This window comes from Lissotriton vulgaris, chromosome 4_1 (assembly GCF_964263255.1).
Source record: "Lissotriton vulgaris chromosome 4_1, aLisVul1.2, whole genome shotgun sequence".
NCBI lineage: Eukaryota > Metazoa > Chordata > Amphibia > Caudata > Salamandridae > Lissotriton > Lissotriton vulgaris.
The window spans coordinates 595,610,292-595,637,197 of NC_141691.1; the positions used below are offsets into that span (position 1 = coordinate 595,610,292).

The window sequence follows — 26,906 nt, forward strand, 5'->3', positions numbered from 1 at the left end:
CCCTCCCTCGAGGGACTCCGAAAGCAAGCCCTCGCCCAGAGCGCGGGAGACACCGCAGGGGCGCACTGGATCTACTGGGACAACGACTTACTGTACAGCGAGCAAAGAATTGCAGAATTGGGGGCCAGTCGGGTGCTGGTGGTACCCCTCCGTTTCAGAGACTTCCTTTTAAACTTGGCCCACGATGTCCCCCTGGCTGGGCACTTGGGGCAAGATAAAACCTACAACCGCCTGGTGACCCACTTTTACTGGCCCAAGATGCGGAATGACGTTCCCAACCACTGCCGGGCCTGCCCCACCTGCCAGGCCAGCGGCAAGAGCGGCCGAAAACTCAAGGCACCCCTGCAACCATTCCCTGTTGTCACCACCCCGTTCGAACGAGTGGGAATAGACATTGTGGGGCCCCTGGACCCCCGAACAGCACAAGGGCACCGATTCATCCTGGTCCTGGTGGACCACGCCACCCGTTATCCCGAGGCCATCCCCCTTCGAACAGTGACAGCACCAGTTGTAGGCCGAGCCTTGATGGGGATCTTCTCGCGAGTGGGCTTCCCCCGGGAGGTCGTCAGTGACCGGGGCACGAACTTTATTTCGAAGTATATGAAATCCCTCTGGCAGCAGTGCGGGGTCACCTACCGTTTCACAACCCCCTATCACCCGCAAGGAAACGGACTGGTCGAGCGGTTCAACCGCACCCTCAAGGGAATGATTATGGGGCTGGAGGAGCCCCTACGCCGCCAGTGGGATGTGCTACTACCGTGCCTCCTCTTCGCCTACCGAGAAGTCCCCCAGAAGTCCCTCGGTTTCAGCCCTTTTGAGCTCTTGTACGGACACCCTGTCCGAGGGCCCCTCAGCCTAGCGAAAGAAGAATGGGAGATGGCCCCCCTGAAAACCCCTCCAGATGTCTACAAGTACCTCCTGACCCTCCGCAACCAGACCAGGCGATTCAGGGAGATCGCTAAAGCCAACCTAGAGGCCAGTCAGGAGGACATGAAGAAATGGTACGATCAACATGCCTTCTCCATTGAGTTCGAACCTGGTCAGCAGGTGTGGGTGATGTCCCCCACCGAACCTTGTGCCTTGCAAGATAAATGGACAGGACCCTTTAAGGTGGTCGAACACAAGGGCCCTGTCACCTATCTCATCGACATGGAGTCCCCCCGAAACCCCCTCCGGGTCCTCCACGCCAACAGACTCAAACCACACTTTGTGCGCTCGGAGCTCAGCCTCCTGATGGCTACAGACAGTGGGGCGGAAGAAGACTCCGAGCCCCTCCCTGACCTGCTGAGGACCCGGGAGAGAGATGGTTCCGTGGATGGGGTCCGACTCTCCGATGCCCTGACCCCGGAGCAGCGCCAAGACTGTCGGACCCTCCTGTTGCAATTTGCAGACCTGTTTTCCCTCACCCCCGGGGTCACCCCCTGGTGCCTCCACGACGTGGATACTGGGGACAGTCCCCCTATCCGGCACCGGGCCTACCGAGTCCCGGACCGGGTGTGCGCCTGCATCCAAGAAGAGGTCACCAAAATGCTCGCACTCGGGGTCATCGAGCCCTCAGACAGCTCCTGGGCCAGCCCTGTCGTACTGGTACCCAAAGCGGCTGCCCCGGGCACCACCCCCGAGCTCCGGTTCTGCGTCGACTATCGGGGCCTGAACGCTGTCACCCGAACCGACGCTCATCCTATCCCCCGAGCAGATGAACTGGTCGACCGCATGGGGGCTGCCCGCTACCTAAGCATCTTCGACCTGACAGCGGGCTACTGGCAGATCGGCCTCACCCCCAGGGCCCAAGAACGATCCGCTTTCTCCACCCCGGATGGGCACTACCAGTTCACTGTGATGCCCTTCGGTATGAAAAACGTTCCAGCCACTTTTTAACGACTTGTGAACCAGGTATTGGCGGGCCTCGAAGACTTCAGCGCCGCCTACCTGGACGATATCGCAGTATACAGCCGCCACTGGTCAGACCACCTCTGCCACCTCCGAGAGGTCCTGCAGGCCTTTCAGCGAGCTGGCCTCACCATCAAGGCCAGCAAATGCCAATTCGGCCAAGGGTCCGTGACCTACCTTGGACACCAAGTGGGGAGCGGTCTGGTGGCCCCTCTCCAACTCAAGATCGCTGCCATCCAGTCCTGGCAGCCCCCCGTCACCCAAACCGAGGTACGAGCCTTCTTGGGGCTCACCGGATACTACCGGAGGTTTGTGAAGGACTATGGCAGCATTGTGGGGCCCCTCACGGAGCTCACATCCAAAAAGCATCCCAAAACGGTCAACTGGACCCCAGACTGTCAAGCGGCCTTCGAGAAACTGAAGGCCGCCATGTGCACCGCCCCGGTGCTCCAGGCCCCCGACTACAGCCGTGAGCTCATCGTCCAGACCGATGCCTCGGACCATGGCATTGGGGCCGTCCTCTCGCAACTCAACTCCAAGGGGGTCGATCAGCCAGTGGCCTTCATCAGCCGACGCCTACTGGCCCGAGAACAGCGCTGGAGTACCATCGAGCGGGAGGCCTTCGCAGTGGTGTGGGCCCTCAAGAAACTCCGGCCCTACCTCTTCGATACCCACTTCCGGGTACAAACAGACCATCGCCCCCTGCAATGGTTAATGCAGATGCGGGGGGAGAATCCCAAACTGCTGCGATGGTCCATCTCCCTGCAAGGGATGGACTTCACTGTGGAGCATCGCCCTGGTCAAGATCACGCCAATGCGGATGGCCTGTCCCGCTTTTTCCGCCTCGACGGAGAGAGTCCCCAAGAGGATGGGTGACTCTCCCCGCCTTCAGCTGGGGGGGACGCATGTTGGACAGGCCCCAGAAGGGGGCTCGTTCCCTCCCCGCATGGCAGAGCCAGGACACCGACTCTCCGGAAGCCACCCACAGAAGCAACCCGTAACCCGTCCCACACGGGACCCCTGCCCCCGAACATCTCCGTATCACCGGCCTGGGCCTCCACCAGCACCATTGCCCGGGCCCAGCCGCCATCTTGGACACTGCACCACGAGGCCGCGTGGCCTCAGCTCGACCCCAACCCTGGGCCTGGCCAGGCCCCGACATCCCGGCACCACCATCCACCCAGGAGGTGAACGGACCACTTGGCCGGTCAATGGGAGAGAGGAGTTTCGATGGCTCTCCCCCTCCAGGTGCCGATCGCCCCCAGCCTCCCCGGGCGCTGGCTCCACCCCCCTGCTGGGTGTCTGGACTCCCTCATCCCGGACCTCCCGACCTCCAAGTGCGAGGGTCCGGACATCAAAGGGCACCAGACCTATAACTGGGGCAGCTCCAGAGCAGGAAGGCAGTTGTATCCTGGAGTCGAGAGACACCGTGAAGAACTCATCCTTGACGGACTGCTGGCGCTGCCGCAGCCCTGCCTTGTGAACTGTCGTCCTGCCTGCTGGCGCTGCCGCGGCCTTCTGCAACCTTCATCCTCGTCGGGACCTGCTGGCGCTGCCGCGGCCCGTTGCAACCACCATCTTCGTCGGGACCTGCTGGCGCTGCCGCGGCCCGTTGCCACCTACGATCGCCTCGGGACCTGCTGGCGCTGCCGCGGCCCGTCCGCCTAGAACGCCGAGCTCGAGGATTGTGAGCTAACCATCATTTCATCGCAACAACCAGATTGGTAACAAGACTGTCCCGCTACCCCTTTTCCCTTCAAAGAGACTAGAATCGAAGGGACCCCTGAGTCCTGACCTCCTTGTACCATTCTACCGTACTTCAAGATTGCTTATAAAAAACGTTAAACCTTATCTTTGTGTGGTGTCCATCTGTGGGGGGGAAGTTACTTGTCTGTACGATCGCTGGAGACGGCTCTCTCCGGAGACCTCTCCCCTTGTCCTCGGCCGACCCTCCAGGTCCCGTCTAACACCTATCTATCTACCTAATGCAGTGCTGACACCAACACGGTCAGTAACTTCCGTTTCCTGAGCTAAACCAGCAGAGGGGAACAGGAAAAGATCTAAAACACCACGTGAATCACAACTACATATTGTAATCTGCGAGGGGGCTTTTCTAACAGCACATTCTCAGTTTGCTGCAACGGGGTGCAGCTTTTACTAGTGTTTTGCAAAGCTGTGGTTTTCCCGTGCCACGAAGCATGCGGCCGAGCAGCCCGTCTGCTGTGTTGGCTGCCATGTGCCTGCATGCTCAACAACCTGCTTCTCAGCGGTGTCTCCTAGTGGGGGAGGGAGCTCCCATGCCTATACAAACTTTTCTATCCGGCTCTACTGCTGGCAGCGAGATAGCACTATGTAGTTTGCGTTGATTGATACACCATTGCGATGTCAAAAAAAGGACTAAGCGTGTGCACACTTAAACAAGATGGGATTTATGTGTGGGGGTCGACGGTGTGGGGGGGTGTGGGGGGATAAGAGGATATGAACGGTTTGGAATCAAGGAGGTTGCTAGTTCACGCCTTCTCTTGAAACCAGACAAAAGCCTCGGGACATAACTCTTCGGTCCCATGTATATTTATATATACATCTGCAACCATATACCTATATATGTACATAGATAATATCCACAATAAACCCATTTATATGTAGAGTAGCATGGACACTGTGGTGTTAATCACAGGCACACATACACGTGCACATCAGAACAGGCTTAAAAGCGATGCACGTGTCCCGCAAATAGTATACATCTTTTATCATTGCGACTGAGGTCTGTATTATACCTTTCTAATTTACCGAAAAGGTAGGGTGTACGTTTTCATTCACTGTTGAAGAGTGCTCTGGGTGGACACGCGAGCATGGACTAACTGAAACAATAAACTCACAGCCTCCATTCATAAAGATGCCTGTGTGGCTCTGGGGCCGCCTGCTGTCCGAACGAGAGGCGCTGCGGCCTGCCCACGGGGTCTCCTCTGCTTGTGTGTGGCACTCAGCACTGATCGCCAACACCCCCTGAAAATGTGCCTCTTATTCAAGGAGGTCTCTCCCTTCCCCGTCGCCCACGACAAGCACTGGGCGGGGCCACTCGAGGAAACATTTGCATAGGCCAATAAGAGAGCAGACCTGTTACTAGGCGGATCAAGGCAGAACTGGCCTTGGAACTCATTCATAGCGCTCCGGGATAGTCTGGGACTCTCTCAAAACTACACCAGGGAGGAGAAAACGCACGAGGGTCCTGCGCGTGCACCATGCTCAACTTTCCTAGCTTTCTTTGAGCTGTCGAGAGCTCGTTGCTACCATAATGCACCTCAATTCAGGCATCATGGTGTGTTTTGCGTTGCACTGAACTCTTAAATTGCTTAGAACGAACACATATTAACCGCTCTTTCAAAAACCAAGCCCCCAGTGGGCTACACATCGTAAGTAGCAAATTCTGCGGAAGCGCCTTTCAGCAAGCAAATATGTGAGTCATTGTGAGCATTAGTGAGTGGTTAAGCGTGTGGTTACTCTGAGTAAGGGAGTGAGAGCACGATTTGGAGGAGACACCAAGAGAGTCTGGGGGGGTGTGGGGGCAGAAACGGTTAGACGGACAGCAGGAGGGGGGGGTCGGGAACGGGATAAAAACAAACAAAGTGAAAACACATTTATAAACAAAATGCTCCTTACCTGATCGCTTCGTGGGAACTCGAATCTTGCAGCCAACTCCAACAACAGACACTTGTAAAAGAAAGAAAACAGGCCGACTCGGAAAAAAAAATAACACACACCCACCGCCGCGATGACGAACAGAAGTGGGTGGAGAGGGAAAAAATCACGGGAACGCCCCCGGATCTGGTCCGGCCTTGACGGACAGATCCGGCTCCCAATGGCTAGCCTCCATTTATGGAACTAGCCAATGGGAGCCGGGGGACGTTCCAGAAGCCCCTATTGTAAACAAAAGATTTCACCTGCGCCGAAAAGCTGCGCACAAGGGCGCAGCCTTCGGCCAGACGAAACCTAAAAATGAAGCCTCCTATCACTCTTATCGTATTAGGAATACACTGTAGATTGTCGGAAGATAACTTGGTCTTGCCGCTACTGCTTTCCGTTTTAGGCATGTTGTAATGAAACTTACACCAGTTGTTGCAAAGTACTGCATATATACAGAACTAGAATACCACCAGTCTGCTCCATGTCATGGGACAGAATGAGGAGTAAGTGCACTGAATGCACACAGTGGGTGATGAGGCAGCAATGGGATTGTCAGGCTTCTGCAGAGAATCATGGCATTATGAAAAGATGCATTTATGTGATCTCAATCTCCCTGTATGGACTTAACTCACTAATGTACCAATGGAATAGTAGAGTGGTATGAAGTGACAAAACTTCATATGTAATTGGCTGATACTTCCAGCACCAAATGGTTTCTGCGTTGACTGTTTCAAATTGCGACTGAGACCTCCAGCACGCAATGAATGAAGGGCACTGACTTCACTGCTCCTTTCCGGGGATATTGTTATATTGGTGACATTAGCTCTAGAAGAAAACCTATACAGACATAAAAAGGTACATTTCTATGTTCTGTGTTTCATACAGTTGGGTACAGAAAGTATCTCACACAGGCTCCAAATCCTTTCCACATTTGTGCTGTGCAGAAAGCCCTCTACTTCTCTACCTGCGGCATGGACTTTTCATTAGTCTGCAGGAAATGGGCAGAAGTAGTAGTACAAAATGTTTGAGCGGTGAAGAGACGTAAATGTAAAACGTGCAATGGTAATGACGTGCAACACCTGTCATACATTGAGATGGTTATTACAACCTTTATGAGTAATCAGAGTTTCAATATTCTCTCTTATTGTGACGGACACAATTAAGAAATAGCAATCTATTGAAGGATCTAAGTTAACCCTGCTCCTAATTAAAGTACAGTCAGAATGCATGCGAATCTTATGTTGCTACACATCCAAATGTTGTCAAGCAGCCTTGTGCATGACTGTACATTTATATATGAGATGCCTGTCATGACTATGTGAAAACTAAAATCAATAAAAATAGATTTAACAACAAAAAAAAGAAATGGCAATCTATCGAAGACAACAAACAGAAATGAGATTTACGTTCAAAGAGAAGAGGGAACTTCACTAGCAGTTCAAGGTGTTGAGATAACTTTTATCAACTCTCCACATTTATGGTGCAAAAAGAACAAATGCCATAAACTCAGCTCTTTGTTTGAGGTTGCTTGATACTCACTTTGTTTTCCTCACACACCATGAATCTTCTAGAACGTAGAACTGAACTCCCAGTTTCATCAGATTCGCCTTCACCTCTTTTGCTGGCTTTCGACTATAGACTGAATACACTAGTTTAGTTACGGCCCTTCAAAGAAAAAGGGAAATATTGATATTAGACTGCATTGAAAGTAAAAAAATAACTACTAGTCTATTTTTGCGTTAATCACATACTGACTCAATAAACCAATACAAAACTCACAAGTTCTGACATATGATTTTAGAATACTCTTGTTAGAGTAGGAAAATGCAATCCTTCTAATTAAAGTGGGTCACAGCTTTCAGAAATATTCATACAATGTGTCGTATTCCCCAAACCGTAGACTCTCTGAACGGCTCTAACAGAAAACTATGGCACCCGAAAACATTATTTTAGAGCACATAAATAAAACCCACTTTCGGGCCTTTGCCCCGAACCCCAGTTCTCCTCCCCTCCCCCTCTTATGCTGCAAAATGTTGTGGATACCACACATCAGCTGCAGTTATTTTAATAGAGAGAGAATATTTTAAAACATGTATTGTCTGAGTGTTGCAGAGTATATTGAGGTGAGAACAGTCATATGTTTTTATATTTCATTAAAATTCACGAATTTTTAATTTTTTACGTATGGATATGTTTACATTTTTAGAATGTGATATGTATAGGTGTTTAAAGTAAGATGGCCCCTTTTATTTTAATAATGTATGTGCCTGCAATGTAATGCACACATGTGAATGCAATGTCTAAAGTTTAATTCATATTTTTACATTAATTTAATTTTTACATTTGTACGATTTAATTTATATGGATATATACAATGTCTAAACTCATATGACCAACGTTTTTTAAGTGTAGGTCTTTGTTTTCTTTTGTATTGTTTTTATTGCCATTTTGAATCAATGAATACACATAACAGACAAGGACTAATTAATTTCCATATCACATTAAACATGCCCATAACTTTACCCCGAATCACAATATTTATATCTGCACAGGACAGTTATAAAATGTATAATACAATCACATAGTATCGATGGATGTGCATATTAGTAGATATGATGTGAAAGGCCCCCATATATCTTTTGGTCTAGAAGTCTGCGGAAATTCCTCTGCATAACTGGTTAGTTGTTGTTTACAATAAACGATATTTTTTTTCCACAGTTCGAACTTCAGGCGACGTCTCCTACCCCCAGTAATAAGCCATCAGCTTCTTTGCTAAAAGCAATGCACCTGCCACAAGTCTGCGCTTTGAGGGACGCAGGCCCAGTAGGCATACCTGTGGAGTACAGGGTAGCTGTTCCAGTGTCATTTCAGATAAGGTTTGCGCAACCTGCAGCCAATAATGATGTACAGGCCCGCGTGACTAGGCCAGGTGCAGGAAATCAGCATTAGGGTCATAGCATCTAGCACAATGTGTGTTCTCTCGTAACCCATACTGCTTTAACCGAGCTGGGGAATAAACCCACCCATACTGCTTTAACCGAGCTGGGGAATAGTAGATCTGCTGTAAGTACTTAAAGTGGATTTTTCGTAGGTTGCACTTTGATGTGAGCTTAACAGTTAACGCACAGCAGAATTCCAGTTCACACAAGGTGAGGGGCTACGATAGGACGCCATTCCAACTATTGAAAGCAACATTCGTGGCTTGCAGTGTTTCATGCTGAGTGGTGTTATATATCAGGGTAACACGTTTCGTGTGCCCAGAGTTAGTGAGTAGTGCCTGCAGTGATAACAGCGACCGCGGTTCTTGAGGAAAGGATGGCTATAAGGCTTCAACAGATGCTCACAATCGATAATAATGAAGTGTGTTTCGGATCCCCCATCAATGTGTCAGATGTGAAAAAAGTCCCTTCGGGGTACATGTCGCCCACATTCTGCAGCCCCACCGTCCGAAGCAGGCACAATGCCTCCTGGGTGACAGAGATCTGGGTGGTGTAATAAGGGCAGTGCTGGTGCATATAAAGGAGTCTTGCCCGCTCCTGCATTGAGAGCTTGCCATGCGCGCGCTGTGCTGTGTATGGTTTTCATCTCCTTGGTGTTGGGAGCATGGTGTGAGTGGAGTAATGGAGTACGGCGGGTATCGTCGCTCTCGATTGCTATATGCGCGAGGTACTTTTGTGGAGGATACCAATTATGCTCAAAGTGGGCGAGTGCGCATGAATAATATAAGTAGATATCTGGGGCACCAAAGCCACCTTTCGCATATGATCTAGTAAGCGTGCGCCAGCTCGTTCTAGGTTGCCGACCAGCACATGTAAGCGTTATCATGGCAGAGGTTAGCTTTTTAAGGTATTTTGATAAATAAATATAAGAACTTAGGGAGTATAACCATTTTCATAAGTGCTAGTCGGTCAGCTAAGGACAGAGGGGGAGCCATATCCATCTCAAAACTTTTTCCTGCAATTCAGAAATTGCAGTGCCATAATTCAGTTTTATATTTATATCCAGGTTGCGATGAATCCAAATGTCCAATTATTTAACTAGATCCACACACCATTCTAAAGGAAAATCCAGAGTAAGAGCGTTCGTGTCAGGGGAATATAGTTGATTTAGACCATTTAATACTTAAGCCTAAGTATCTGTAAAATGTTATATTTGCCGCGGATAATTGATGCTAGATATGGGCAAGATCCCTGATGTACATCATACAGCGATATAGACAATGGAGGTTGGCTGCAGCATGATGTCTAATTATGCAGGTGAGAGGTTCCAACGCCAGAGCAAATTGGTTCGGTGATAGAGGACAACCCTGCCTTGTTCCTCTGTATATATGCAGTATCTCTGAAGGAACATCATAAGCTCGAATACAGGCAATAGGGTACGCATATAGTAAGTGAATCCATCACACAAAGGCCTGCGGCATACCCATGCAAGTTAATACAGTAAACATGTATGGCCATTGTATTGAATCAAATGCTTTGGCAGCATCAAGTAATACTGCCGCTGCCTGTAGTGATGGATCCAGTTGGTGAAGAACAGTAAACATTGTACGCAAGTTATGTGTGGTGGATCTAGTGGGGACAAAGCCCGACTGTTTTAGTAACACCAAAGATGGTAATAAGGGCTGGAGGCATGTTGCTATTATCTTTGCTAATATTTTGCCATCTGTATTGATAAGTGGTAGTCGGCCTTCACCATAAGCCCGGCTACCCTGCGTCTAGACATATGCCGAATTTCTGGATCAGCTAAATTGTGATATTCAGTTATGCGCTCTCTAATCTGGGCTAGTATCGAGGGGCTTGCTTGTGCCTCACAGTCTCTCGCTAGCCCGATTAATTCAGTTTCCAGTGTCTTAAGACACGATTTAATTGATTTTAGCACTCCCGCTTGAAGTCGAATACAGGCCACCTGTATCGTAACTTTGACACCTCCCACAGTGCACCCACTTTAGCCATGGAGCCCTAATTTTCTGTGAATATTGTGTAATTGCCATACAGATACCGTCCCCAAAACACTATGTCTAATAGGGAGGAGGCTTGGAGTTTCCATTTGAATTGTCTGGGTGTATGTGTGAGGAAAGTCCGGGATAGTTTTACCGGGAAGTGGTCTGATCATGTTTTTGATAAGTGACTTATATCAGTAGTCCAGGCGGTAAGTTCTCACGATATTAGCCAATAATCTATATGTGACCGCATATTGCGCACTTTCGAAATTAAGATGCCCTCCCTCCTCCCAGGGTGTTGCGTTCTCCAAATATCCACCAATCCGCACTCCTCCATATCGTTCCGGAGTGACTGAACAGAGCGTATAAAATGCCAGTCTGCGGCAGGAGATCTATCTTGATCTGGGTTCAGTGATGCATTAAAATCCCCTCTCCACAATATCGAAGAGGGATGCAGGGCGTGTAATCGGATCCATATTATGTCAAAATAGCTTGGGTCGTCAATATTGGGCCCATAGGGAATTGACAATTGTAAACATCTGGTTGCTCAGCCGACCCGTATTATGGCAAACCTGCTTTGGTCATCTGTCTCAGTGTGTATAATCTGGAATGGCGTGGCCTTCTTAACCAGAATCAGGACACTCCTAGAATAAGAGGACTATGAGGAAGAAAATTTGACCTGAGCCCACCAGGTTCTAAACGTGTGCGCAGTTTGTGGTGTAAGGTGCATTTCTTGAAGTAATGCCACATGGATATTGTCACGGTCTAAATAGCAGAATATTTGTCTAGTTTTTTGGGTTTTTTTAGACAACGTACATTCCAGGTCAAAAAAATAATAAGAGCAGCCATGTGGTCCAATTTTGTGTATGTCATCAAAGGAGTATGGGGGTGCGTGTCGAGAGTAGCATGACACTGTGAAGTGAAAAAGTTCCATACATTAAACAAAAGAACCCACCCACTTCCGCATTAGAGGATGCCAAAGTCATCCCTTTAGAATGAACACAAACCCACTGAACAAATATATCAACCAAGCGAAATCAAAGAGAAACATAATCACGTCAGAACATTGAGCATGTGGGTCACACCCTTGTGGGACGTCGAGAGGCCGGATAGCCTCTGGATGGACGGAGGTGACCTGGAACTCCATTAAATTCAACCAAATATTTCAGAACACATGCAAGGGCTAATGCCCAATGCATGTGTTTATATGCACACACAGGGAATAGATGGGCTAGCTCCGTGTGCCAACACTATGAAGGAGTAATCTTGCACTATCATCATACACTATGAACAGCACATTACAATTACAAAGGCAACCATTATGTAATGATAAAACATTTGATCAGCATAAAGTAAAACAGCCAGTTCTCCTTCCACACCCTCAAGAGAAACCTCTGTTCAGCCAACCTTCCCCTGTCCACCATCCCACGCTTCTACAGGAACAGGGCGGTGGAAGGTCCTTTTCCTACCACGCAGCCAAGACCTGGAACGACCTCCCCCTCCACCTCTGCCAAAGCCCCAGACCGCAAGACCTGGTTCTTCAGATGACCCCAATGGAACGGCATACCCCCCAACAACCAGCACCTTGAGACCCTAACGGATGAGTGGTGCGCATTACAAACCTCTGATTGACTGATTGATTGGTTGGTACAGGGTTTTGTGCCCTCGTCCTTTTCAACCATCATCTACATCCTAGTTTAATCTAGATGTGACGTGTTTTAAACTGGGGCGAGTTTTTGTGAAATCCATAGCTAACTTTGGTGTAGTGAAAGTGTTTTGTTTCCAGTTGAAATCCACATGTAGTCTAGCAGGGTACAACATCGCATATGTGACCCTTATTGCCCGCCGTCTCTTCTTAACATGGGCAAATTCTTGTCTACTGGCCTGCACAGCAATAGTAGAGTCAGGGTAGAAGAACACTTTGTTTCCCTGAAATTGATCAGTACCTTTAGTTCTAAAGAGTCTCAGCACTGTATTGCAGTTGCGATAAATCAGCATTATAGCGATAATAGATGTCGGTGTGCAGGCGATTGGACGTCTTGCCTGCAGTGATCAGTGTGCTCTCTCGACCACCAGCACAGAGGATAGGTGTTTAGGCCCAAATATTTTGTGCAGCATGTTTTCTATCTAGTCTTTGAGCCTACCAGTGTTTGTTGATTTCGGAACTACCATAAAACGAAGATTGCTGCTCTCAATCTAGCCTTGAGGTCCTCGTTGTTTGTTTGTATTATTGCTAGTACCTTGTTGATGTTCAATTGACTAGCGGTTAAAGTCTGAATATCATCTTCAGCAATAAAGACGTGCTCTTCAGCTGCTACCCGCAGTGTTGAATGTTTGTCCAGTTTTGCTGCCATATTATCAATCCTGCTGTTGAACGCATCGATTTTCCCATTAATCGATTGCAGACTTTGTGGTCTGGTGAGCAGCGTGGCTTCCAACAAGGGGGTATTCGGGGGTTGAAGGTCCTGTTCCGAGTCAGAGTGTGCATGCCGAAGCGGCCTAGAAGATATTATCGCCTTGGATGTGGGGCAGGCCTGCTGTTTATCTTCCCCATGGTTAGGCCACACAGGAAGTCCGCAAGCACAGTAGTGCAGTTATCAAAAGCGCTGTACTTAGCACTTCGCCTCCGCCGTGATAGATACAGAGCAAACTAGGTACATCATGTGCCAGTCGCAGCTGCCTCAGAATTGAACAATGAATACCATATCCCTTTGTCAACCAGATGATTAGGAGCCTATGGCAAGAGTGTCGCTCTGTAATTAAGCGTCTTGTCCTAGGATGGGTATGCCTTTCCCACCACCACCACAGGTGCGCCTCAGAGCAGGGCACCAAAAGGCCAGGTGGGGAGCACAATTTGCTGTCACTGTCCCCTCTAAATTTCAGGCACCAGAACCCACTGTGCCGTAACTGGCAGTAACACCAATCTAGTATGAGAGGGGATTTTATATCTGGTGTTCATGGTAGTTCATCTCCTCTCCCTCTAGTGACATGAAAGTCCTCCTTCACAAGGCCACTGTCCTAGGCTGCAGCACTCGGCTAGTCTCCTCAAAACGCTCGGCATCTGCCTCCTGTCGGCCATCCCAGCGTGGTCCTACATCACTCCTTCAGGGAACCGCGCAGGTCCAGCGAGCAGGGAATTCAGGGCCGCAGCGCGTCCCCAGCACCGCAGAGACGTCAGCTGGCAGGCTCGCAGCCACCAGGGTAGGCAGTCTGCAGCAGCGACTCTGTCCAGCCACTGATGATCTCCAGCAGGGGGCAGATGACAAAGCGTGGGCCAGCTTCCCCCCTCAGGTGCGCTCACGCCAGTCTTCGAGCCCCCAGCATGAGGTCCAGAGCACCGCACTAGGCCAGGAGCTCATGGCTACCGCACCAGAACACCACCAGGACAGTTACCAGTCAGGGCACCTACAGCCAATTTGCCTTCATGTCGGGCCTCATCTCAGGATTACACAGACAGGAAGGCTCCAGCAGCGAAGTGAGGTGAGGCTCACAGGAAGGGCCGCTCACCAAAGCATTCCACTAAGAACGCAAGTGCCGCTAACATTTTCTTCCTCAGCGTCTCCAGCGTGTTAATGGCTAGTAGTCAGTTCACCACACCTGCACGGATTCCAGCAGCACCCAGTCACTGCCTCCAGAGTTATTGTTGTTTATTCCTGCGTGCGGAGGATGGATGTTGTTATTTTTGGCAGAATAAATACCGGATTGTCAGTCCCAGCGGCTGAGCCGAATTAATACATAGCCATCTTGCTGCGGGCTCTCTAGCACCCCCCACTTGTGGGTCTTTGGGTTGATAATGCTTCTAGCAATTTATTTGTGATTACCTAACAGTACTTTTGAGTGGCCGGTTGTTGGATATGACTTACCCACAACTTAGCTGGAATATATTTGAGCCTGTTTGGGCAGCAGTCCAAATTAAAACTGGAGTAGAGGTGGGTGTAACACAAGTGAATTGCAACTGAAATACCCATTTGCAATTGTGGTTTAGAGTTTGCTAGTAATTCCTTGTGCCCTTCCTAATTTTCCCTTTGTTTCTCCAATTGTTTTTAATAGATATTGCCCCTTTTCCTGTCACTCATGCTTGCCACTCCCACATTTGCAAGTAGATTGGCGGAATACATGCGAAGAATTCTAAGACCTCTTTGTAGATATACTCTGCACATAGGAAACACTACCACCATAGGTATAGATATTTAACCCTATCTATGTGAACTCAATTTATGAGTAAATGAGTTAGAACTACTCATACACACTCGTAAATTATGTTGGAAATCAAGTCCATACATTGGAAACTGCCTCTTGGGGTTGCTGGGCCTGCACAAAATAGCTATTGTGAATTTGCTGTTCACATTGCAGGAGGCATAACAGCCTGAGCTGCCAACTTCAGAGCCAGTGGGAACCAGGTTCAAGTCTTTGTGTCAACATCCTGTGATTCCTGGCAAATCACTTAATCTCCCTGTGCCTACAAATTCAGTGCCTTGATACCCTCACAGGTGATTTGATGCGATTTACATATCCGGGATTTATTGTCAGCATTTTCTTACTTTGTATCTCTAACTCAAGAGTTCCTTCTTGCTGTGAGTTGTCTCTGTGGTAGCCAACTGATTATCCATGGAAGGAAATGAAAGATCATATAATTGTGCATGCTTTTGCTTGGGTCAGAGTCTTCTAAGTACATTTTGTAAACCTACAATGTTACATTCAAAGGAATACCACCTTCTCATTTACTTTTATTTTGCTCTGGCAGCCATTTAAAGTCAGTCCTGCTTAAGAAACATTCCCTCTATGCTCCTAAAGTTTGCCTATTACTGTGTATGCCCTCAAATACAACTACAGAAAAGACAGGCTAGACTACCTTTCTGTGTATGATGAATGAAAAGTCTTCTTTATATTACAGTTGATTTTGTATCATTTTCAGAAGTAGCCCCATGTTATCCACATGATATGCGGTTCTCTTTTAGAGGTTTTCTGTTATTGTGACCAGCCTTTTTAATAAATGTGTACACATTAGATTTCTTTTTTGTTTGACTCTTACATTGGCTCTAATCTACATTACTGCAGATATGTGCTGTCCACATAAAATAACTAAAAAAGGGTACAACTTTCACTGGCAAGTGGTACTAATACATCACTGTGAGATACAGACCAAGCGCCTTTGCTCTTCAAGCCTCTATAAGTAAGTAACAGCCACTGGGGAAAAAAACAGCTACCAGTGGCTAGGGATTTCTTAGGAATATTTGTAAATACTAACGCTTTTGCATTTTCTACATCTTCATTTTTACCTCTAAGGAGGATTGTAGTCTTTACACTTGCCTCAGTCCTCGTGTATTTTATAAATGGAAAGGGTTTCACCCATGTGTAAGCCACTTAAATGATCAGGTTATTTACCTTCCTTTGTAACTCTCTTTCTGGTGGATAATCTATCTAACTGCAGATTCCTCAGCTTTAGAATATCCCCAGGCACAAGACTGGGACTGAAAGACTTTTCAGAATAACCCTTGCGCGCCTGTAGGTCATGTTGTGTGGCTCCACAGTTACCCCGCTCTGCCCCAGAAGTGATGGCTGAGCCCGTCTATTAGCACCATCGAAGGACCCTGACATCAGTTTCTTTCTTGATACTGCCACATTTTAAGTCACAGAGCTCAAAAATCAATTATTTGTGCCACTGTGCAGATCTCTAATTTGGGATCTTTTTAGATGGAAGTGAGTCTAAACCACAGAATAGGAAGGCGAGAGGGCGGTTCTGTGGGTAGATAGAGTATCCACAAGAAAGAGTTTTACCGAATGTAAGTAACTTGTTCTTCTGATGGATACTTCTAACTGCAGATTCCTCACCTTTAGAATAGATACCAAAGCAGTACCGCCTCTGGTGGTGGGTCTGTAGAATGACTGACCAAAACGTTATGCAGGATTGAATAGCCAAAATGCCCTTCCAATCAGACCTGGCTGTCAAGGCAATAATGCATTATGAATGTGTGCATTGATGTCCACGCTACAGCCTGACAAATATCCAGGACAGGTACTCTGTGTGCAAATGAAGTGGTAGGACTCTTGCACTGGTGGAGTGGGCCCCCAGTCCGACCCCAGTCCTTCTTGAGGCTGCTTCTTGGTCAATACCCTGCTTATGTTAAAGCAGAGGAGTATCCAACTGGATAAGTTTCTCATTTGGAGCTCTGGAGCAAATTAATGGAAAAAGTCCACAAACTTCATTTGATGCACAATCTACTATGGATGAACCCTTCGAAGTCACTCAGGACCTCAGGGGGAGCACTTAGAGATGCGCAGATTGTCAAGTAAAGGGCAGCCGCAAAGTCTGTGCTAGGTCCAGCTTGTAGGAAAATACTCCATTTGGCATGGTTACCCCCCAATTTATTCTTGACTCTGATGCATCTTTAACTAAGTGTGCACTGGCTTCCTATTAATCAGGGTTCCCAAAACATACCTTTGTTTTCACAATTGTCATACCTCTAGCACACATGTAAGTCCTTGTAAAAGGTACCTGTGGTAACAAGGGCCTTGTGACCCTAAGGGCTGCAGCATATATTGTGCCACCCTAGGAGACCCCTCACCAAACGCATGCACACTGCCACTGCAGTCTGAGTGTTTTGGTGCATATAAAAGTGAAGAGTCGACCTGGCACACATCCCTGAGTGCCAGGCCTACCAACACTTGAATAGGCAGAGGTAAGACACCCCTACAGCAAGACTTACAGCACTAAGGCAGGGTGCACTATACCTCTTGTGGGAGAAGAACCGCATGAGCAGATATGCCCTTATAGTGTCTAAGTCCATTCTTAGACATTATAAGAGCACAGTGAACCCATGCTTAGCACATGCGCTGGGAGAGTGTCAATACCAGTTCCACAACTCCATGATAGCTTCACTGAATTCCTAGATTTTGGTACCAAACATCTAAGATTAATGAATGCACACTGATGCCAGTGCTCTTTATATTAATACATGCACCCAAAGGGCACTTAAAGGCACCTCAGAGGTGCCCCTGAAAACCTACCAACCTACTAGTGTGTGCCTGACTGCAACATCTAGACATGTTTTGGGCTACCTGAGGAGGGAGCTTTTGGCTCTCGTGGGTCAGAAACAAAGCCTGCTCTGGGTGGAGGTGATACATACCTACCACCAACCAAGAACAGCATTGAAGGGCGGTGATCCTCAAAGGCTTCCCATCATTTGTTATGTGACCAGGGCTTCTCCAGCTAGTGGAGATGCTCGCCTCCCTGACCACTTTTGGTGGCAAGGTTGGCAGGAAAATTAGTAAGCAAAAGAGGTGTGTCCATTCTCAGCAATGACCACTCATAAGGTGTCCTGAGGTGAAGTGAACCCTCCTTTTAAAATCCACCATATTGCCTGGAAGATTTCATCCAATAGGGTTAGGGATATACCCTATTCCCAGAGGGAGTGGATATACAAAGGGTGTAATCACCCTAAAGGTAAGTAGCCCATACAGTACGGATTCAGAGAAGGGAGATCCACAACAGACCAATGCCTAAACCTATATCTCCTCACCGCTAAATACACCATTGCAGCCAAGGGGACTATTTATATGGGTTTTATGGATCTCTCAGCGGCCTTTGATCACGTCAACAGACAGAAATTATGGGCCCTGATGATCTCCATGAGGGTGGATCATGAAGTAGTAGACATCTTAAAGGCACTACACTGGGAGACTACGGCTACAGTCCGTTACAATAACGAAGGGATAAAGACTGAACCGTTTCCATGCACAAGTGGAGTGCGGCAGGGCTGCATTTTAGCGCCTTTTCTATTCTCTTTGTGCATAAATAATCTGGACAAAGAACTCATGGAATTGGGAGTGGATTGCCCCAAGATCGGCCAGCGTTCGGTACCCGTCCTCCTCTATGCGGACGACGCTGTGCTGCTAGCCCGTACGCCACTGGGACTACAAAAATTAATTGATGGGTTTGTAAATTTTATGAATTCTTTGGACCTTTCAGCAAACCTGGAAAAATCTTTTGTTATGACCACAGGCCGGAATCCAAAAAACACCTTCTCGTACAGCATAGGTAGCCACAAGCTGGGAACAGTTAAGAAATTTTCCTACCTTGGTGTCCTCTTTGACGAGAAATTAGAATTCAGAAATCTGGCGGAAAAACATGCATCCAAATTGGTGGCCTCAACGGGTGCTATAATGGCATTCGGAAGGAGGCTAGGCAGGTGGTCACCGGAACAGATATTAAACCTATATAAAGCTGTATCCTGCGCTAAAGGGGCATATGGAGCGTAAGTGTGGGGCTGCAAAATTAACCACATACAGCAGATACAAGCTGAGGAAAATAAATTCTTTAAAAGATTACTCAAGGTCCCTCAGAGTACCCCCGCACACATAACCCACTTGGAATTGGGAGAACCCTACATCGAGGACAAAATTAAGATTCAACCACTTATGGCCTGGATCAGGATATGGACAAACCCAGAGGCCTGCTTTAGCAGACAGATTATTACGGATTGCTTGAGCCGGGACAAATGGGAACAAATCACATGGCTTAAATACGTAAAGGACACCTTGGATTGTATTGGCTGTAAAGATCTGTTCACTGACCCAGAGCAGATGACCGCACAGAATAAAACACTGCTTAAAAACTCATTCAATGCATGGTCAACAGCAAGGAGGGCGATCACTGAAAATAAAAAACCCTCGGTGGTGGCACATGGGTCAGTGGTATCCACAAACTTCAAAATGGAACCATACCTAGCGGTACTGTATAATGCGCAGGAAAGATTTTATATGACTAGGTTCCGCTTGAATTTACTACACCATCTATTGGCAGTTCCTGCAGGTTTCACATCTACTATAGAGGCGAAGGGTTCCTGCGGCTGCGACACTAGGTCTCCGCAGGACACCCTTCACTTTGTTTTATTATGCCCTCTCTACTCAGAGCCAAGAAAGAAGTTTTTAGTAAGGATCCTGAAAAATCAAAAACTGAAGCACGCCAAAGCAGCCCTTCTTTTTCTGCAAAAAGCATCAGATCCACATACCCTGCTAAGCGTTATAAGCTTCATTAAAGTTGCCATGAGATTGAGGAACACCAGGGAAACAACCGTATACTCCACTTGAATGCAGTCTGAAACCCCCATTGACTGATGATGACGTACTGTTTTTTTTTTTAATGAATCTTTTTTTAATTAAAAATTTTCTTAAAATCTTTTAACTGTTTTTAACTGTGCCTTTTAAAACTGTATGTATGTATTCACTATGCACTTTAATGGTATCTTTGTAAGTACCGAATAAAGAAATTTTGACTTGACTTGAAGTAGCCCATTGGCTACTACCTTCTGACCACTGTAACACCCCTAAAATTTAGGGAAACCCATGGACCTTAATCCTCAGCTCCTGACAACCTTCGAAGTAAGAGGACATTCCAGAGCCATCCAGCAAATGAAGACTTAGCCACAGTCCAAGCAGCCTGTCTGCAGCCCCCAAGGATCCTGCATAAAACTACTCATTCCGCAACCCAACAACCTTTAAAAGTCTCCAGCATGACTGCTGCCTACAACAAAGACCACAACTCTCGAGAACAGCAGTCCTTTTCAACAAGAAACTCCAAGAAAGGCTTTGTGACCTGTGGAACACTGAAACCCTGCTTCCGGATCCACCACTGCACCCGATGCCTACAGCCCGAGTCCAAGTGGCCCACCAGTCCCAGCGAGGTTCCTCAGCGGTCCAGAGTCCGGGTCCATTGTTGGCTAACCCCTCCTGTACTTCATAACAATGCCTGGAGTCCCAACACAAAGGTCCCCCTAACCGCGACCGGCTCCGGTAAGGCTTTTCCAACATCAAAGGACACCCCAGCACCCGCAGCCCCCAGGCCTTAGGGAGCCCAACCGATGGTGTCCTGGTTTCCTGCACCATCAAAACTTACCCCCAGAGCTTTAGCTTCCTGGTTCGAGCCTTCAGGCTTTGTTTGAAACCGCCGTCCCCCACTGATTTGTATTGGGCGCCCGATGCTGGGTTAGCACTTTGCACCCAGCCGCCCCTGTGCCGCTGAAGGTGTATGTTTGGTGCTGCCCCATGCTCCCCGCTCACTGCTTGTCCCAACCCCCGGAGGTTGACCTCCAACTCTGCTTTACTTACCTGTAAGTTGCAGGACTTCGAGTGGTCCCAGTCTCCATTGGTTAACATTAGCCACCCGACTCCCAAATTGCACCCGGCCGCCACAGTGCTGCTGGTGGTGCAGTCTTGGTGCTCACTTGAAACTTGCCCTCTGCCGATCTAAAAATCCAAAGACTGGGTTTGTAAGTAAAGTACTTACCTGTGACATTGCCTTCTTATTTTACTCCCATCGGATAACAGTGCTCGACTGAAATATTGCACTAAGTGTACATTTTTCGTGCCTTGCAAAGTATTGCTATTTCTAAAAACTGTATCCACCTTGGTGAACTAAAGTCTTGTACTAAGTATTCATTTGTTGCATTGAAAGGTATTGCCAATTTGAAAACTGTATTTACTGCAACTAAGTTATTTGGTTCTAGTAACAAAGTAACATTTGTACAAACCATTGGGCTCGGATTTAGTCATTGAGTGCCTGTAATCATTGCTTGCCTGAGTGTGTACACCAAATGCTTAACATAGCCCTCTGATAAGTCTAACTGCTCGCCCACACTACCACAAAATAGAGCATTAGTATTATCTACTTTAGCTTCCATAAAGCCTCTCGGGATCCACTGGACTCAGAGAACACTCTGTCTTACTTTGGTATAGTATATACAGGGCAGCTTCCTACACAGTTGCTACTGAACAGCTGGCATTCTTCACAAGATTGCCTTCTTCAGCATTTTTATGTTCATAGAAACACACAGGGAATCAGGCTTATGATCCTTGGAGACCTTTCTGCCCTTGGATTTAAAAGTGGAAGGTGACCAACCTCCACATGTCCTTCATACGGTCAAAGATGCCAAAAGCACTGGCATTGTGGAAGCCTGTGTTTTGTTAAGAAGATGTCAGGCATTGACGGAAATGCGTTGATCGAATAACCTGACACCCCATGGAGATAATACACATATTGTATCAAGGGTGCAGAGTTCACAGCATTTGTTACCCTACTATCACTAATTTTGATGTATTTGAACAACTGTATGGATTGCATTTATATACAATATATACAGAGAAGTTAATAAAGAACAATTTGAGAAAGATGCCTAGAGCAATAGGTTTAGTCCGCCTGGTATCCATTCACAAATCGAACAGTGTTCTGAAGAAGTGGGTAGAGATGTTTACGGTTCTGCAGGTCGTGAGTGATCGACTTCTGAAGACATGCCTAAGTCTTTTTTAACAAACGGAGTAAAGGTTCCCAGGCTTTGACTTTCCAACTTTTGCAGTAGTTCCTGTCTGCTTTCCTGAAACATGCCCAAAAAAAAATGTTTTGGGGTGAACTTTTGATGGGGGAAGATTTTCTACCACACTAAATTTAGGCTTTCACAGTCGGGGCAGGGGGCAGTGTTGAGTGGGGAGTGCACTATGCCAATTCTAGTGTCCACCCCATTTAATCGAGTTTGAAGTACCCTCTGTATCAACAACAAACTCAAAGACAGAGGCCTGGAGGGACATAAGCAGGGTCCTTCAGCAACCAGAGAGGGGATATTTTATCCCTTTGAAGGGAGCACAACTTATACATGTGTTTCAAACAAAGTTATCAAGCAAGATTCAACACAGTTGTGCCAACTGGAGGTTTAAGCCCCCCCTTCCCCCCCCCCCCCCCCCCCCCCCCCCCCCAACCATGCATTATCTATTGTTCTCAGGGGTGTCATCGTTGCTCATTCAGATACGCCTACTGTGTGCTCCTGGAAGGAAATTCATAACTCTTGCCAGGCTGACACAAGATGAGAGATGGCAGAGGATAATGCAAATTAACCTTCTGGAAGGTACAGGGTAACTTGTTATAAGTAAGTCTGCCTTAATATTTATTTGACTTCACCACTGAATTGAATTTCTAATTACTATTAAAACTAGTAGTTTAATTATTCTTCTAGCTGGCTTATTCTCAAGATACAATATTTGAATTTTAGTCTGTAGTTTTTTTTACATAGGATACTGGGTCTACTACAGTGAAAATAGCTTTTAGTGTCTTGTACTTGTATGGACATAGTAATTTTAACATCACACACCCTACCTTGTGGGCTATAAGGTTTACGTAGGGGTGACTAACAAATATTTAAATGGGAGGTTTTTACCTTTTGAAAAGGGTTATTTTAACAGGTTGAACTGCAGTAGTCAGGCTACAACGGCAGCCCTGAAGCCATGTTTTCCTTTATCATACTACTAGATGGCACATTGGGGCATATGTATGAAGCCCATTTCCCGTTCGCAAACGGGACGATTCTCAAAATCGGCCCGTTTGCGAACGGGAAAAGGCCTATTGGGATGCATAATCCCAAAAGGCCCTCACAAAATAGGCAATCGCTAAATTTGCGATTCCTTATTTTGCGAAAGCATTTAAGGAATCGCAAAATGCGATTCCTTAAATGCGATGTAAAAAGCTCCCAAGTTGTGCGATTTCTCCTTAAGAAATCTCAAATTACCACCAACTTCAAGTTGGTGGTAATTTGCGATTTCTTTAAAAAATTCACTTTTTGGCATTTTTCAAAGTGCCATGTGGCGCACATACATGCCCTTGAGGTATGTATGTGTCCCATATGTGCACACATGCACATTTCAGGGGTGCAACAGGGTGTCCTTTTGACACCCTGGCAACCTTGAAATTGCATTCTCAATTTGCGATTCTCTAATTGAGAATCGCAAATTGAGAATGTCTTCCCATTCATTCCTATGGGCAAAATCCTACATACATAGCGTTTTGAAATTCTCAAATAGCGATTCTCTATAAATTCCTGTTTGAGAATCACAAGTGTATCCTTTGATACATATGCCCCAATAAGAGCTGGAGTCGAAAAGTGACATTTTAACTTTAGAAGCCATAGGTGCATTTTTTACACTACGGCCGTATAAGAAGCTAAATATGCCAATCAGGGATTAGATAATTTCTAAAGGTTTTAGGGATCAAAGTGCATACACTGGGCATGGGACAGCAGTGTTTCAATGTGCACAGCCTAAACCAACCAAACAGTTCAGCAAAAAAGTGGAGCGACCACACAAAAAGAGGCATTCTTCCACAGTAGCCATCACAAAAAAATTGAGCATTATGTCGCTAGCGCAGCCTAGTGGAACATGACCATCTAAATTTTATTAAAGTTACAGAGTTTAAGTTTTTCCTAGTTTGTGGACTCACAACCTCTGCTTGTCTTGTGCTACTTTCAAAAGCACCTGGAGAGAAAGTGTGAATTTTCTCTCTTGTGATTTATCAGCCTTTGTGCTGGACCCTGCAACAGCTTGTAAATGGAGGGCATGATTCTGAAGGCATTCTGAAATGATAGGTTTAATGTTGGTGCCCAAACGAACCAAACATTATTGAAGTTCTGTTTCCAAAAATGTTATACAAATTGTTAGAGACTACAATATTAAAACACAGTTGCCTTATATAGGCATAGATTCATCAAGCAAAAATCCGCTCGCAAAGGGGCAGATTCTCAAAATCTGCCCCTTTGCGACCGGTATTTTTGATTTGGGATGCATCATCCCAAATGCAAAAATCGCAATTTAAGAAATCGCAAAATTGCGATTACTTAAATTGCTATTGCATTTAAGGAATATCAATTTGAGATTCCTTAAATGCAATGCATTAATGTTTAAAAAATAGCGATTTCGCTAATAGGGCTCGTAAATTACCATGAAGTTGAACTTCATGGTAATTTGCAAAAACTTTCAAAAATGCACTAAAGTGCATTTTTCAAAGTTTCATGGCATTTGTGTGCGCAACATATGTGCACAGATCAATTCCAGGGGTGCAACAGGGTGTCCTTTGGACACCCCGGCACCCTCGAAATCGCATTCTCAATTTGCGATTCGCTAATTGCGATTCGCAAATTGAGAATGTCTTCCCATTCATTCCTATGGGCCTCTAGGCCCATAGGAATGAATGGGGAGGTATTCCTTTATTGCGACTCACAATTTGCGAGTCGCAATTAAGGAATTTTAAGAAATCGCTATTTTTTAAGTGATTTCTTCATGCATTGCATTTTGCTATTCCTTAATAGCGAATCGTTATTTTTCGCTATTAAGAAATAGCGAAATGGGTTCTTGATGCATCTGGGGGATAGTGTCTTATTATGGCCCAATTTATTTGCACCAGTCCTGCAGCTTTATGATATTTATGATTACTGAGGCAATAAATGAACACTTGCTCTCCCTTGTGCCAGTATCCATGTTAGACTGAGCAACACTGGTTTGGTTTTAACGTTAAACGGACTTCTAGACAACCAGCTCTGACTTCATAAAGAGGGTAACATATCACCATGGCAACTGTACTGTAATGTTTGTACTTGCATTGGATGTTGTAGTTATTTTTTAAGGTTCTAAAGTGGCTCTGATGCTGGTTTTCCTCTTTTTTCAGAGTAGTGGGTATAGCGAAACATATGATCAAAGCAAGTCCCTTTTCAGAAAAACTTAGTTTTGTGTTGGTACACAAATCCAACCACAATATGTTTGTGTCAATGTCTACCACTTTGGTTACCTTCTTCCTGTGGGTCATTATTTTAAATGTCAGTTTAGGCCAATAGGAAATCCATGAAGGGAGAGTTTGATGGGCTTTTGTATATTTTCATAACTGAACCATTTTGCAAACCTGATACCAGAGACCTCATAAAAAATAACTCATGTAAAACAGTAAGAAGTGGTAATGGATTAGTTGATGGATAATACTATTCTAAAAGATTGACTGAACTATCCGAGGAACAGGTATAATTCTATGTAAAAGAAAATGATGCCAACCTTGGTGTTATGTCTCTAATACCTCTTAGGAAATGAAGCAAATCTCAATGACATTTGACTAAGTGTTTTATAAACAGTTTCCTAAAACTGAAGGCATAATTTGTAATATTGTGGAAAAAAACACAAAGCGTGAACTTGATTTAGGCAAAATAGGCAGGTGTGAGCAAATAATAAGACGACCCATTGGCAGGACCTAGGGCCAGATGTAGGGGTCCAAATACCGGTCGGAAACGGCCGAAAATACCGATTTTCGGCCGTTTCCGACCGGTATTTGGACATTGGCATGTAGGGGTTGCAAAATCATACAGATTCGGTAATTTTACCGAATCGGTAATTACCGAATCGGTATTTGCTATTGATTCCTATGGGCTTGAAGGCCCATAGGATCAATGGCAAATACCGATTCAGTAATGACCGAATCGGTAAATACCGAATACTACCGATTCGGTAAAAATTACCGAATTTTTACCTACATCTTATTTACTGATTCATAAATACCGAATCGGTAAAATTCGGTATTTACGAATCAGTAAATAAGATTTACCTACATCTAGCCCCTAGGCTGTTAACGTCTTGTCTATGATGCATGAAAACAAGGCAAGATAATTGAGAAGTGCACATTAGATCAAAGTCAATTAGCTTGTAAATATCAAACTAGGTAAAGCAAATGACAAATAAGTAACCAGCAATGTGAAACTAGAACACATTTCCAGTGTGTACGAGTTAGTAAAAAGAAAAACGGGATTTCAGGCACACAATTGATACGTATGAGAGGTAGTAGGGGCAGTGCTTTCAAGTGAAATGTGCTTACCATCCTTGAGCCCCTATCCTGCTACACGTCCACTGCGGCCAAATAGCGAGTTGAACATAGTAAATATAGTTCTTCATGCAAAGACATCACATTAGCTATCAACTGTAATTTTCAAAAATGTACCTTAGGTTAGCATCTTCATAATGAGGGTGATTTACAATCGATCTACCGGTAGATAACTTTACACTTGCCATTGTAGGCATGGCGCCAGCAAACACGGCATCTAGAACAGAAAACACATTGGACTTTTAATGGCCAATAAATAAATGAAATTAATTATTTAACACAGAAACTCACCACAGTCAAAAACAGAAAAGGAAAATACACGAGGCTTGCTGAAAATTCCAGAACCTCAAACACCACATAACAGTTAGTCACCAAGATCCTAAATCATTAAGAGGCATCAGTGAGAAACCAGGCCTCAAACGCCACACAACCTCGTCGCCAAAGGCAATGTAACCAAATGGCGAAGTCACAAAATCCCAAAGGCATCTGATTCACAATCTCTGTTCTTGTTCTGTTCCATTAACAGTTCTACTCAACACAATTTGGTTAGAAACATCGGATAAAAGGAGCAAAGCAGGATGATCAGGTCTAAGTGGAAGTTAGTGTAAGATGCGCTGACAGAAAACACCGCTGATTTCACTCTCTTTCCTCATACATTTTTCAACACTTAAAGCAAGGTTTAAACAATGAAACTAAGGGCCAGATGTAGGTAAATTAGAT

General features: G+C 46.0%; 1 protein-coding gene across 2 annotated transcripts in view; it reads right to left on the reverse strand.

Annotated features, from left to right (window-relative positions):
- DPY19L1 (dpy-19 like C-mannosyltransferase 1) overlaps window positions 1-26,906 on the reverse strand; it is a 477,954-nt gene that overhangs the window by 39,107 nt on the left and 411,941 nt on the right. For both annotated transcript variants that reach the window (XM_086964815.1, XM_086964814.1), the window contains 2 exons: window positions 26,304-26,403; window positions 7,114-7,239 (listed from right to left, as the gene is read on the reverse strand). In XM_086964815.1, coding sequence (XP_086820941.1) covers window positions 7,114-7,239; window positions 26,304-26,403 — 226 coding nt within the window. The remainder of the gene's footprint in view (window positions 1-7,113; window positions 7,240-26,303; window positions 26,404-26,906) is intronic.